Genomic DNA, 13704 nt, shown 5'->3' with positions numbered 1-13704 from the left:
CACACACACACACACACACACACACACACACACACACACACACACACACACACACACACACACACACACACACACACACACACACACACACACACACACACACACACACACACACACAGAGACACACACACACACACGCACACACACAGAAACACACACACACACAGAGACACACACACACACACACAGAAACACACACACACACAGAGACACACACACACACAGAGACACACACACACAAACACACACAAACACACACACACAGAGACACACACACACAAAATTACACATAACACATGAATACACAAACAAACACAATTATGCTTAATACAACTGTGAAGTTACAAACACATCCTCCTCCTCACACCCTCCCTCCCTCCCTCCTCACACCCTCCCTCCCTCCCCTCCTCACACCCTCCCTCCCTCCCTCCCTCCTCACATCCTCCCTCCTCACACCATCCCTCCTCACATCCTCCCTCCCTCCCTCCTCACACCCTCCCTCCCTCCTCACACCCTCCCCCCCTCCCACATCCTCCCTCCCCTCCTCACACCCTCCCTCCCTCCCTCCTCACACCCTCCCTCCCTCCTCACATCCTCCCTCCCCCTCCTCACACCTCCCTCCCTCCTCCTCACACCCTCCCTCCCTCCCTCCTCATCCTCCCTCCTCACACCATCCCTCCTCACCCTCCCTCCCTCCCCTCCTCACCCTCCCTCCCTCCTCACACCCTCCCTCCCCTCCCCCTCCCTCCCTCCCTGCTCACATCCTCCCTCCCTCCTCACCCTCCCTCCCTCCTCACACCCTCCCTCCCTCCTCACCCCTCCCTCCCTCCTCACACCCTCCCTCCTCACCCTCCCCTCCTCACACCCTCTCCCTCCTCCACCCCTCTCCCTCCCCACACCCTCCCTCCTCCTCACACCTCCCTCCTCACCCTCCCTCCTCACACCCTCCCTCCCTCCTCACACCCTCCCCTCACCACACCCTCCCTCCCTCCTCACATCCTCCCTCCGTCCTCCCACCCTTCCTCCCACATCCTCCCTCCCTCCTCACACCCTCCCTCCCTCCTCACACCCTCCCTCCCTCCCCACATCCTCCCTCCCTCCTCACACCCTCCTCCCTCCTCACACCCTCCCTCCCCCTCACACCCTCTCCCTCCTCACCTCCCTCCCCTCCTCACACCCTCCCTCCCTCCTCACCCCCTCCCTCCCTCCTCACCCTCCCCCTCCCCTCCTCACAACCCTCCCCTCCTCACACCCTCTCCCTCCCCACACCCTCCCTCCCTCCTCACACCCTCTCCCTCCTCACCCTCCTCCTCACATCCCTCCCTCCTCCTCACACCCCCCTCCCTCCTCACACCCTCCCCCTCACCACACCCTCCCTCCCTCCTCACATCCTCCCTCCGTCCCTCCCACCCTTCCTCCCCCACACCCTCCCTCCCTCCTCACACACTCCCTCCCTCCACACCCTCCCTCCCCTCTTCACACCCTCCCTCCCTCTTCACACCCTCCCTCCCTCCTCCCAGCCTCCTCACACCCTCACTCCTTCCCTCCTCCCCCCCACACACACACACACAGACCTCCAGAGCGTGTCTCTGGTCAGCGGTCTTGTCCTGGTAAAGAGCCACGCCCCTCAGTGTCACCTGGATGGAGGCTCCGCCCAGCAGGACAGGGTGTGTGTTGAGACGCCACACCTCTGTCCTGATGCCTGGGACCTCCGACTTAAATATAAACTCTACACGCTTGCTGTCACCTGGTAGAATCACACCTGGTACAGAGATAGATAGAGAGAGACAGAGAGAGATGGGGAGGAGAGAGAGAGATGGGGAGGGGAGAAGGAGAGAGAGATGGGGAGGGGAGAAAGAGAGAGATATAGGGAGGGGAGAAGGAGAGAGATGGGGAGGGAAGAAGGAGAGAGAGAGATGGGGAGGGGAGAAGGAGAGAGATGGGGAGGGGAGGGGAGGAGAGAGAGAGAGAGAGAGAGAGAGAGAGAGAGAGAGAGAGAGAGAGAGAGAGAGAGAGAGAGAGAGAGAGAGAGAGAGAGAGAGAGATGGGGAGGGAGAAGGGGAGAGAGAGAGATGGGGAGGGGGAAGGAGGAGAGATGGGGAGGGGAGAAGGAGAGAGAGAGAGAGAGAGAGAGAGAGAGAGAGAGAGAGAGAGAGAGAGAGAGAGAGAGAGAGAGAGATGGGGAGGGGAGAAGGAGAAAGAGATGGATAGAGAGTGAGAGCGAGAGAGAGATGGGGAGGGGAGGGGGAAGGGGAGTGAGAGAGAGGAGAGAGAGAGATGACGAGGGGAGAATGAGAGCGAGATGGGGGAGGGGAGAAGGGGAGTGAGAGATAGAGATGGGGGGGGAGAAGGAGAGAGAGGTGGATGGATAGAGAGAGAGAGAGAGAGAGAGAGAGAGATGAGAGGGGAAGAGAGAGAGAGAGAGAGGGAGGGGGGAAGGGGAGAGAGAGAGAGGGGGAGGAGAGAAGGGAGTGAGAGAGAAAGAGATGGGGAGGGGGAAGGGAGAGAGAGATTAGGGGAGAGAGGGACAGAGAAAGAGAAAGGACAAAGCAGGTTGTAATTATGACATGCATTGACGTAAATGCTGCCAGCTGTGTGAACAAAAACACAGCGTGTGTGTACGTACATGGTGTGTCTGCGCTTACAAGTGCTGTGTGTGTGTGCACCTGTGGAGATGTTGAAGTAGAAGTGCTGTGTGTGTGTGTGTGTGTGTGTGTGTGTGTGTGTGTGTGTGTGTGTGTGTGTGTGTGTGTGTGTGTGTGTGTGTGTGTGTGTGTGTGTGTGTGTGTGTGTGTGTGTGTGTGTGTGTGTGTGTGTGTGTGGTGTGGAGGTGAAGTAGAAGTGCTCTGTGTGTGTGTGTGTGTGTGTGTGTGTGTGTGTGTGTGTGTGTGTGTGTGTGTGTGTGTGTGTGTGTGTGTGTGTGTGTGTGTGTGTGTGTGTGTGTGTGTGTGTGTGTGTGTGTGTGTACCTGTGGAGGTGTTGAAGTAGAAGTGCTGTGTGTATGTATGTGTCCTGGCGTCAGGGAAGCTATGTGGTACAGCCAGGCGCTGCCAGCTGTAGTAGACTGCTGTACTGCCCTCGTTCTGCACCTCCATGTCTGAACGGGCTCTCTCTCCTGACAAGGGCCTCAAACGTTACCCTGGCGCTGATACCCACCTCCCTAGGAGGAGAGAGAGGAGGGGGAGAGGGATAGGGAGGAGACAGGGGGAGGGAGAGAGGGAGAGAAAGAGGTTTTAGAGGAGGATGAAGAAGGAGATTGGGAGGAGGAGGGAGAGAGAGAGAAGAGGTTTGAGAGGAGGATGAAGAAGGAGATTGGGGGGAGAGAGGGAGAGGAGGAGAGAGAGAGAGAGAGAGAGAGAGAGAGAGAGAGAGAGAGAGAGAGAGAGAGAGAGAGAGAGAGAGAGAGAGAAAAGATGTTTTAGAGGAGGATGAAGAAGGAGATTGGGAGGGAGGAGGGAGAGAGAGGGAGAGAGAGGAGGGTTGAGAGGAGGATGAAGAAGGAGATTGGGAAGGAGGAGGGAGAGAGAGAGGCGGTTTGAGAGGAGGATGAAGAAAGAGATTGAGAGGGAGGAGGGAGAGAGAGAGAAGAGGTTTTAGAGGAGGATGAAGAAGGAGATTGAGAGGGAGGAGAGAGAGAGAAGAGGTTTTAGAGGAGGATGAAGAAGGAATTGAGAGGGAGGAGGGAGAGAGAGAAGAGGTTTTAGAGGAGGATGAAGAAGGAGATTGAGAGGGAGGAGGGAGAGAGAGAAGAGGTTTGAGAGGAGGATGAGGAAGGAGATTGGGAGGGAGGATGGAGAGAGAAGAGGTTTTAGAGGAGGATGAAGAAGGAGATTGGGAGGGAGGAGGGAGAGAGAGAAGAGGTTTTAGAGGAGGATGAAGAAGGAGATTGAGAGGGAGGAGAGAGAGAGAAGAGGTTTTAGGAGGAGGATGGAGAAGGAGATTGAGAGGGAGGGGAGGGAGAGAGAGAAGAGGTTTTAGAGGAGGATGAAGAAGGAGATTGAGAGGAGGAGGAGAGAGAGAAGAGGTTTTAGAGGAGGATGGAGAAGGAGATTGAGAGGGAGGAGGGAGAGAGAGAAGAGGTTTTAGAGGAGGATGAAGAAGGAGATTGAGAGGGAGGAGGGAGAGAGAGAAGAGGTTTTTAGAGGAGGATGAAGAAGGAGATTGAGAGGGAGGGAGGGAGAGAGAGAGAGAGAGAGAAGAGGTTTTAGAGGAGGATGAAGAAGGAGATTGGGAGGGAGGAGGGAGAGAGAGAAGAGGTTTTAGAGGAGGATGAAGAAGGAGATTGAGAGGGAGGAGGGAGGGAGAGAGAGAAGAGGTTTTAGAGGAGGATGAAGAAGGAGATTGAGGGGGGGGAGGGAGAGAGAGAAGAGGTTTTAGAGGAGGATGAAGAAGGAGATTGAGAGGGAGGAGGGAGAGAGAGAGAGAAGAGGTTTTAGAGGAGGAGAAAAGAAGGAGATTGAGAGGGAGGAGGGAGAGAGAGAAGAGGTTTTAGAGGAGGATGAAGAAGGTGATTGAGAGGGAGGAGAGAGAGAGAGAAGAGGTTTTAGAGGAGGATGAAGAAGGAGATTGGGAGGGAGGAGGGAGAGAGAGGAGAGGTTTTAGAGGAGGATGCAGAAGGAGATTGAGAGGGAGGAGGGAGGGAGAGAGAGAGAAGAGGTTTTAGAGGAGGATGAAGAAGGAGATTGAGAGGGAGGAGGGAGAGAGAGAAGAGGTTTTAGAGGAGGATGAAGAAGGAGATTGAGAGGGAGGAGGGAGAGAGAGAGAAGAGGTTTTAGAGGAGGATGAAGAAGGAGATTGAGAGGGAGGAGGGAGAGAGAAGAGGTTTTAGAGGAGGATGAAGAAGGAGATTGAGAGGGAGGAGGGAGAGAGAGAAGAGGTTTTAGAGGAGGATGAAGAAGGAGATTGAGAGGGAGGAGGGAGAGAGAGAGAAGAGGTTTTAGAGGAGGATGAAGAAGGAGATTGAGAGCGAGGAGGGAGAGAGAGAAGAGGTTTTAGAGGAGGATGGAGAAGGAGATTGAGAGGGAGGAGGGAGAGAGAGAGAAGAGGTTTTAGAGGAGGATGAAGAAGGAGATTGAGAGGGAGGAGGGAGAGAGAGAAGAGGTTTTAGAGGAGGATGAAGAAGGAGATTGGGAGGGAGGAGGGAGAGAGAGAGAAGAGGTTTTGGAGGAGGATGAAGAAGGAGATTGAGAGGGAGGAGGGAGAGAGAGAAGAGGTTTTAGAGGAGGATGAAGGAGATTGAGAGGGAGGAGGGAGAGAGAAGAGGTTTTAGAGGAGGATGAAGAAGGAGATTGAGAGGGAGGAGGGAGAGAGAGAAGGGGTTTTAGAGGAGGATGAAGAAGGAGATTGGGAGGGAGGAGGGAGAGAGAGAGAAGAGGTTTTAGAGGAGGATGAAGAAGGAGATTGAGAGGGAGGAGGGAGAGAGAGAAGAGGTTTTAGAGGAGGATGAAGAAGGAGATTGAGAGGGAGGAGGGAGAGAGAGAAGAAGAGGTTTTAGAGGAGGATGAAGAAGGAGATTGAGGAGGGAGGAGGAGAGAGAAAGAGGTTTTAGAGGAGGATGAAGAAGGAGATTGAGAGGGAGGAGGGAGAGGGAGAGAGAGAAGAGGTTTTAGAGGAGGATGAAGAAGGAGATTGAGAGGGAGGAGGGAGAGAGAGAAGAGGTTTGAGAGGAGGATGAAGAAGGAGATTGGGAGGGAGGATGGAGAGAGAAGAGGTTTTAGAGGAGGATGAAGAAGGAGATTGGGAGGGGAGGAGGAGAGAGAGAAGAGGTTTTAGAGGAGGATGAAGAAGGAGATTGAGAGGAGGAGAGAGAGAGAAGAGGTTTTAGAGGAGGATGGAGAAGGAGATTGAGAGGGAGGAGGGAGAGAGAGAAGAGGTTTTAGAGGAGGATGAAGAAGGAGATTGAGAGGGAGGAGGGAGAGAGAGAAGAGGTTTTAGAGGAGGATGGAGAAGGAGATTGAGAGGGAGGAGGGAGAGAGAGAAGAGGTTTTAGAGGAGGATGAAGAAGGAGATTGAGAGGGAGGAGGGAGAGAGAGAGAGAGAGAGAAGAGGTTTTAGAGGAGGATGAAGAAGGAGATTGGGAGGGAGGAGGGAGAGAGAGAAGAGGTTTTAGAGGAGGATGAAGAAGGAGATTGAGAGGGAGGAGGGAGGGGAGAGAGAGAAGAGGTTTTAGAGGAGGATGAAGAAGGAGATTGAGGGGGAGGGAGAGAGAGAAGAGGTTTTAGAGGAGGATGAAGAAGGAGATTGAGAGGGAGGAGGGAGAGAGAGAGAGAGAAGAGGTTTTAGAGGAGGATGAAGAAGGAGATTGAGAGGGAGGAGGAGAGAGAGAAGAGGTTTTAGAGGAGGATGAAGAAGGTGATTGAGAGGAGGAGAGAGAGAGAGAAGAGGTTTTAGAGGAGGATGAAGAAGGAGATTGGGGGGAGGAGGGAGAGAGAGGAGGTTTTAGAGGAGGATGAAGAAGGAGATTGAGAGGGAGGAGGGAGGGAGAGAGAGAAAGAGGTTTTAGAGGAGGATGAAGAAGGAGATTGAGGGGGAGGGAGAGAGAGAGAAGAGGTTTTAGAGGAGGATGAAGAAGGAGATTGAGAGGGAGGAGGGAGAGAGAGAGAGAAGAGGTTTTAGAGGAGGATGAAGAAGGAGATTGAGAGGGAGGAGGGAGAGAGAGAAGAGGTTTTAGAGGAGGATGAAGAAGGTGATTGAGAGGGAGGAGAGAGAGAGAGAAGAGGTTTTAGAGGAGGATGAAGAAGGAGATTGGGAGGGAGGAGGGAGAGAGAGGAGAGGTTTTAGAGGAGGATGAAGAAGGAGATTGAGAGGGAGGAGGGAGGGAGAGAGAGAGAAGAGGTTTTAGAGGAGGATGAAGAAGGAGATTGAGAGGGAGGAGGGAGAGAGAGAAGAGGTTTTAGAGGAGGATGAAGAAGGAGATTGAGAGGGAGGAGGGAGAGAGAGAGAAGAGGTTTTAGAGGAGGATGAAGAAGGAGATTGAGAGGGAGGAGGGAGAGAGAGAAGAGGTTTTAGAGGAGGATGAAGAAGGAGATTGAGAGGGGAGGAGAGAGAGAAGAGGTTTTAGAGGAGGATGAAGAAGGAGATTGAGAGGGAGGAGGGAGAGAGAGAGAAGAGGTTTTAGAGGAGGATGAAGAAGGAGATTGAGAGCGAGGAGGGAGAGAGAGAAGAGGTTTTAGAGGAGGATGAAGAAGGAGATTGAGGGGGGGGGAGAGAGAGAAGAGGTTTTAGAGGAGGATGAAGAAGGAGATTGAGAGGGAGGAGGGAGAGAGAGAGAGAAGAGGTTTTAGAGGAGGATGAAGAAGGAGAGAGGGAGGAGGGAGAGAGAGAAGAGGTTTTAGAGGAGGATGAAGAAGGTGATTGAGAGGGAGGAGAGAGAGAGAGAGAAGAGGTTTTAGAGGAGGATGAAGAAGGAGATTGGGAGGGAGGAGGGAGAGAGAGGAGAGGTTTTAGAGGAGGATGAAGAAGGAGATTGAGAGGGAGGAGGGGGGAGAGAGAGAGAAGAGGTTTTAGAGGAGGATGAAGAAGGAGATTGAGAGGGAGGAGGGAGAGAGAGAAGAGGTTTTAGAGGAGGATGAAGAAGGAGATTGAGAGGGAGGAGGGAGAGAGAGAGAAGAGGTTTTAGAGGAGGATGAAGAAGGAGATTGAGAGGGAGGAGGGAGAAGAGAAGAGGTTTTGAGAGGGAGGAGGGAGAAGGAGATTGAGGAGGGAGGAGATTGGAGGGGAGGAGAAGAGAGTTTTAGAGGAGGATGAAGAAGGAGATTGAGAGGGAGGAGGGAGAGAGAGAAGGGGTTTTAGAGGAGGATGAAGAAGGAGATTGGGAGGGAGGAGGGAGAGAGAGAGAAGAGGTTTTAGAGGAGGATGAAGAAGGAGATTGAGAGGGAGGAGGGAGAGAGAGAAGAGGTTTTAGAGGAGGATGAAGAAGGAGATTGAGAGGGAGGAGGGAGAGAGAGAAGAGGTTTTAGAGGAGGATGAAGAAGGAGATTGAGAGGGAGGAGGGAGAGAGAGAAGAGGTTTTAGAGGAGGATGAAGAAGGAGATTGAGAGGGAGGAGGGGGAGAGAGAGAGAGAAGAGGTTTTAGAGGAGGATGAAGAAGGAGATTGAGAGGGAGGAGGGAGAGAGAGAAGAGGTTTGAGAGGAGGATGAAGAAGGAGATTGGGAGGGAGGATGGAGAGAGAAGAGGTTTTAGAGGAGGATGAAGAAGGAGATTGGGAGGGAGGAGGGAGAGAGAGAAGAGGTTTTAGAGGAGGATGAAGAAGGAGATTGAGAGGGAGGAGAGAGAGAGAAGAGGTTTTAGAGGAGGATGGAGAAGGAGATTGAGAGGGAGGAGGGAGAGAGAGAAGAGGTTTTAGAGGAGGATGAAGAAGGAGATTGAGAGGGAGGAGGGAGAGAGAGAAGAGGTTTTAGAGGAGGATGAAGAAGGAGATTGAGAGGGAGGAGGGAGAGAGAGAGAGAAGAGGTTTTAGAGGAGGATGAAGAAGGAGATTGAGAGGGAGGAGGGAGAGAGAGAAGAGGTTTTAGAGGAGGATGAAGAAGGTGATTGAGAGGGAGGAGAGAGAGAGAGAAGAGGTCGAGGAGGATGAAGAAGGAGATTGGGAGGGAGGAGGGAGAGAGAGGAGAGGTTTTAGAGGAGGATGAAGAAGGAGATTGAGAGGGAGGAGGGAGGGAGAGAGAGAGAAGAGGTTTTAGAGGAGGATGAAGAAGGAGATTGAGAGGGAGGAGGGAGAGAGAGAAGAGGTTTTAGAGGAGGATGAAGAAGGAGATTGAGAGGGAGGAGGGAGAGAGAGAGAAGAGGTTTTAGAGGAGGATGAAGAAGGAGATTGAGAGGGAGGAGGAGAGAGAAGAGGTTTTAGAGGAGGATGAAGAAGGAGATTGAGGGGGAGGGAGAGAGAGAAGAGGTTTTAGAGGAGGATGAAGAAGGAGATTGAGAGGGAGGAGGGAGAGAGAGAGAAGAGGTTTTAGAGGAGGATGAAGAAGGAGATTGAGGGGAGGAGGGAGAGAGAGAAGAGGTTTTAGAGGAGGATGAAGAAGGTGATTGAGAGGGAGGAGAGAGAGAGAGAAGAGGTTTGTAGAGGAGGATGAAGAAGGAGATTGGGAGGGAGGAGGGAGAGAGAGAGAGAGGTTTTAGAGGAGGATGAAGAAGGAGATTGAGAGGGGAGGAGGGAGGGAGAGAGAGAGAAGAGGTTTTAGAGGAGGATGAAGAAGGAGATTGAGGGGGAGGAGAGAGAGAAGAGGTTTTAGAGGAGATGAAGAAGGAGATTGAGAGGGAGGAGGGAGAGAGAGAGAGAAGAGGTTTTAGAGGAGGATGAAGAAGGAGATTGAGAGGGAGGAGGGAGAGAGAGAAGAGGTTTTAGAGGAGGATGAAGAAGGTGATTGAGAGGGAGGAGAGAGAGAGAGAAGAGGTTTTAGAGGAGGATGAAGAAGGAGATTGGGAGGGAGGAGGGAGAGAGAGGAGAGGTTTTAGAGGAGGATGAAGAAGAGATTGAGAGGGGAGGAGGGAGGGAGAGAGAGAGAAGAGGTTTTAGAGGGAGGATGAAGAAGGAGATTGAGAGGGAGGAGGGAGAGAGAGAGAGGTTTTAGAGGAGGATGAAGAAGGAGATTGAGAGGGAGGAGGAGAGAGAGAAGAGGTTTTAGAGGAGGATGAAGAAGGAGATTGAGAGGGAGGAGGAGAGAGAGAAGAGGTTTTAGAGGAGGATGAAGAAGGAGATTGAGAGGGGAGGAGGGAGAGAGAGAAGAGGTTTTAGAGGAGGATGAAGAAGGAGATTGAGAGGGAGGAGGGAGAGAGAGAGAAGAGGTTTTAGAGGAGGATGAAGAAGGAGATTGAGAGCGAGGAGGGAGAGAGAGAAGAGGTTTTAGAGGAGGATGAAGAAGGAGATTGAGGGGGGGAGGGAGAGAGAGAAGAGGTTTTAGAGGAGGATGAAGAAGGAGATTGAGAGGGAGGAGGGAGAGAGAGAGAGAAGAGGTTTTAGAGGAGGATGAAGAAGGAGATTGAGAGGGAGGAGGGAGAGAGAGAAGAGGTTTTAGAGGAGGATGAAGAAGGTGATTGAGAGGGAGGAGAGAGAGAGAGAGAAGAGGTTTTAGAGGAGGATGAAGAAGGAGATTGGGAGGGAGGAGGGAGAGAGAGGAGAGGTTTTAGAGGAGGATGAAGAAGGAGATTGAGAGGGAGGAGGGAGGGAGAGAGAGAGAAGAGGTTTTAGAGAGGATGAAGAAGGGAGATTGAGAGGGAGGAGGGAGAGAGAGAAGAGGTTTTAGAGAGGATGAAGAAGGAGATTGAGAGGGAGGAGGGAGAGAGAGAGAAGAGGTTTTAGAGGAGGATGAAGAAGGAGATTGAGAGGGAGGAGGGAGAGAGAGAGAAGAGGTTTTAGAGGAGGATGAAGAAGGAGATTGAGAGGGAGAGAGAGAGAGAAGAGGTTTTAGAGGAGGATGAAGGAGATTGAGAGGGAGGAGGGAGAGGAGAAGAGGTTTTAGAGGAGGATGAAGAAGGAGATTGAGGGAGGAGGAGAGAGGAGAAGGGGTTTTAGAGGAGGATGAAGAAGGAGATTGGGAGGGAGGAGGGAGAGAGAGAAGAGGTTTTAGAGGAGGATGAAGAAGGAGATTGAGAGGGGAGGAGGGAGAGAGAGAAGAGGTTTTAGAGGAGGATGAAAAGGAGATTGAGAGGGAGGAGGGAGAGAGAAGAGGTTTTTAGAGGAGGATGAAGAAGGAGATTGGAGAGGGAGGAGGGAGAGAGAGAAGAGGTTTAGAGGAGGATGAAGAAGGAGATTGAGAGGGGAGGAGGGAGAGAGAGAGAGAAGAGGTTTTAGAGGAGGATGAAGAAGGAGATTGAGAGGGAGAGTGAGGGAGAGAGAAGAGGTTTGAGAGGAGGATGAAGAAGGAGATTGGGAGGGAGGATGGAGAGAGAAGAGGTTTTAGAGGAGGATGAAGAAGGAGATTGGGAGGGAGGAGGGAGAGAGAGAAGAGGTTTTAGAGGAGGATGAAGAAGGAGATTGAGAGGGAGGAGAGAGAGAGAAGAGGTTAGAGGAGGATGGGAGAAGGAGATTGAGAGGGAGGAGGGAGAGAGAGAAGAGGTTTTAGAGGAGGATGAAGAAGGAGATTGAGAGGGAGGAGGGAGAGAGAGAAGAGGTTTTAGAGGAGGATGGAGAAGGAGATTGAGAGGGAGGAGGGAGAGAGAGAAGAGGTTTTAGAGGAGGATGAAGAAGGAGAATGAGAGGGAGGAGGGAGAGAGAGAAGAGGTTTTAGAGGAGGATGAAGAAGGAGATTGAGAGGGAGGAGGGAGAGAGAGAGAGAAGAGGTTTTAGAGGAGGATGAAGAAGGAGATTGAGAGGGAGGAGGGAGAGAGAGAAGAGGTTTTAGAGGAGGATGAAGAAGGTGATTGAGAGGGAGGAGAGAGAGAGAGAAGAGGTTTTAGAGGAGGATGAAGAAGGAGATTGGGAGGGAGGAGGGAGAGAGAGGAGAGGTTTTAGAGGAGGATGAAGAAGGAGATTGAGAGGGAGGAGGGAGGGAGAGAGAGAGAAGAGGTTTTAGAGGAGGATGAAGAAGGAGATTGAGAGGGAGGAGGGAGAGAGAGAAGAGGTTTTAGAGGAGGATGAAGAAGGAGATTGAGAGGGAGGAGGGAGAGAGAGAGAAGAGGTTTTAGAGGAGGATGAAGAAGGAGATTGAGAGGGAGGAGGGAGAGAGAGAAGAGGTTTTAGGAGGAGGATGAAGAAGGAGATTGAGGGGAGGAGGGAGAGAGAGAAGGGGTTTTAGAGGAGGATGAAGAAGGAGATTGAGAGGGAGGAGGGAGAGAGAGAGAAGAGGTTTTAGAGGAGGATGAAGAAGGAGATTGAGAGCTAGGGAGAGAGAGAGAAGAGGCTTTAGGAGGAGGATGGAGAAGGAGATTGAGAGGGAGGAGGGAGAGAGAGAGAAGAGGTTTTAGAGGAGGATGAAGAAGGAGATTGAGAGGAGAGGGAGAGAGAAGAGGTTTTAGAGGAGGATGAAGAAGGAGATTGGGAGGGAGGAGGGAGAGAGAGAGAAGAGGTTTTGGAGGAGGATGAAGAGGAGATTGAGAGGGAGGAGGGAGAGAGAGAAGAGGTTTTAGAGGAGGATGAAGGAGATTGAGAGGGAGGAGGAGAGAGAGAAGAGGTTTTAGAGGAGGATGAAGAAGGAGATTGAGAGGGAGGAGGGAGAGAGAGAAGGGGTTTTAGAGGAGGATGAAGAAGGAGATTGGGAGGGAGGAGGGAGAGAGAGAGAAGAGGTTTTAGAGGAGGATGAAGAAGGAGATTGAGAGGGAGGAGGGAGAGAGAGAAGAGGTTTTAGAGGAGGATGAAGAAGGAGATTGAGAGGGAGGAGGGAGAGAGAGAAGAGGTTTTAGAGGAGGATGAAGAAGGAGATTGAGAGGGAGGAGGGAGAGAGAGAAGAGGTTTTAGAGGAGGATGAAGAAAGAGATTGAGAGGGGGAGGGAGAGAGAGAGAAGAGGTTTTAGAGGAGGATGAAGAAGGAGATTGAGAGGGAGGGAGGGAGAGAGAGAAGAGGTTTTAGAGGAGGATGAAGAAGGAGATTGAGAGGGAGGAGGGAGAGAGAGAAGAGGTTTTAGAGGAGGATGAAGAAGGAGATTGAGAGGGAGGAGGGAGAGAGAGAGAAGAGGTTTTAGAGGAGGATGAAGAAGAGATTGAGAGCGAGGAGGGAAAGAGAGAGAGAGGTTTTAGAGGAGGATGGAGAAGGAGATTGAGAGGGAGGAGGAGAGAGAGAGAAGAGGTTTTAGAGGAGGATGAAGAAGGAGATTGAGAGGGAGGAGGGAGAGAGAAGAGGTTTTAGAGGAGGATGAAGAAGGAGATTGAGAGGGAGGAGGGAGAGAGAGAAGAGGTTTTAGAGGAGGATGAAGAAGGAGATTGAGAGGGAGGAGGGAGAGAGAGAAGAGGTTTTAGAGGAGGATGAAGAAGGAGATTGAGAGGGAGGAGGGAGAGAGAGAGAAGAGGTTTTAGAGGAGGATGAAGAAGGAGATTGAGAACGAGGAGGGAGAGAGAGAAGAGGTTTTAGAGGAGGATGGAGAAGGAGATTGAGAGGGAGGAGGGAGAGAGAGAGAAGAGGTTTTAGAGGAGGATGAAGAAGGAGATTGAGAGGGAGGAGGGAGAGAGAGAAGAGGTTTTAGAGGAGGATGAAGAAGGAGATTGGGAGGGAGGAGGGAGAGAGAGAGAAGAGGTTTTGGAGGAGGATGAAGAAGGAGATTGAGAGGGAGGAGGGAGAGAGAGAAGAGGTTTTAGAGGAGGATGAAGAAGGAGATTGAGAGGGAGGAGGGAGAGAGAAGAGGTTTTAGAGGAGGATGAAGAAGGAGATTGAGAGGGAGGAGGGAGAGAGAGAAGGGGTTTTAGAGGAGGATGAAGAAGGAGATTGGGAGGGAGGAGGGAGAGAGAGAGAAGAGGTTTTAGAGGAGGATGAAGAAGGAGATTGAGAGGGAGGAGGGAGAGAGAGAAGAGGTTTTAGAGGAGGATGAAGAAGGAGATTGAGAGGGAGGAGGGAGAGAGAGAAGAGGTTTTAGAGGAGGATGAAGAAGGAGATTGAGAGGGAGGAGGGAGAGAGAGAAGAGGTTTTAGAGGAGGATGAAGAAGGAGATTGAGAGGGAGGAGGGAGAGAGAGAAGAGGTTTTAGAGGAGGATGAAGAAGGAGATTGAGAGGGAGGAGGGAGAGAGAGAGAAGAGGTTTTAGAGGAGGATGAAGAAGGAGATTGAGAGGGAGGAG

The 13704-nt window shown here is 51.9% G+C and overlaps 1 protein-coding gene across 1 annotated transcript; it reads right to left on the bottom strand.

Annotated features, from left to right (window-relative positions):
- Window positions 1-324: 324 nt before the first annotated feature.
- LOC124028143 (MYCBP-associated protein-like) lies at window positions 325-3115 on the bottom strand. Its single transcript, XM_046340292.1, has 3 exons — window positions 2969-3115; window positions 1575-1762; window positions 325-333 (listed from the first exon to the last, which is right to left on the bottom strand). The coding sequence occupies exons 1-3, from the start codon at window positions 3093-3095 to the stop codon at window positions 325-327; spliced, it is 324 nt and encodes a 107-aa protein (XP_046196248.1). The 5' UTR covers window positions 3096-3115.
- Between the last annotated feature and the right edge of the window lie 10589 nt (window positions 3116-13704).

The sequence above is a fragment of the Oncorhynchus gorbuscha genome, unplaced genomic scaffold (genome assembly GCF_021184085.1).
Source record: "Oncorhynchus gorbuscha isolate QuinsamMale2020 ecotype Even-year unplaced genomic scaffold, OgorEven_v1.0 Un_scaffold_3815, whole genome shotgun sequence".
In the NCBI taxonomy this organism is placed as follows: Eukaryota; Metazoa; Chordata; class Actinopteri; order Salmoniformes; family Salmonidae; genus Oncorhynchus; species Oncorhynchus gorbuscha.
Note: the sequence above shows the minus strand (reverse complement) of the source record. Positions and strands in the feature narration are given on the sequence as shown.

Bases quoted from the DNA above. Each gene is read 5' to 3' on its own strand.
- LOC124028143 (XM_046340292.1), bottom strand. From the start codon at position 3,095: ATGGAGGTGCAGAACGAGGGCAGTACAGCAGTCTACTACAGCTGGCAG. The intron at 1,763-2,968 runs GTACACACACAC...TCTCTGTACCAG, and splicing joins CTACTTCAACACCTCCACAG to GTGTGATTCTACCAGGTGAC.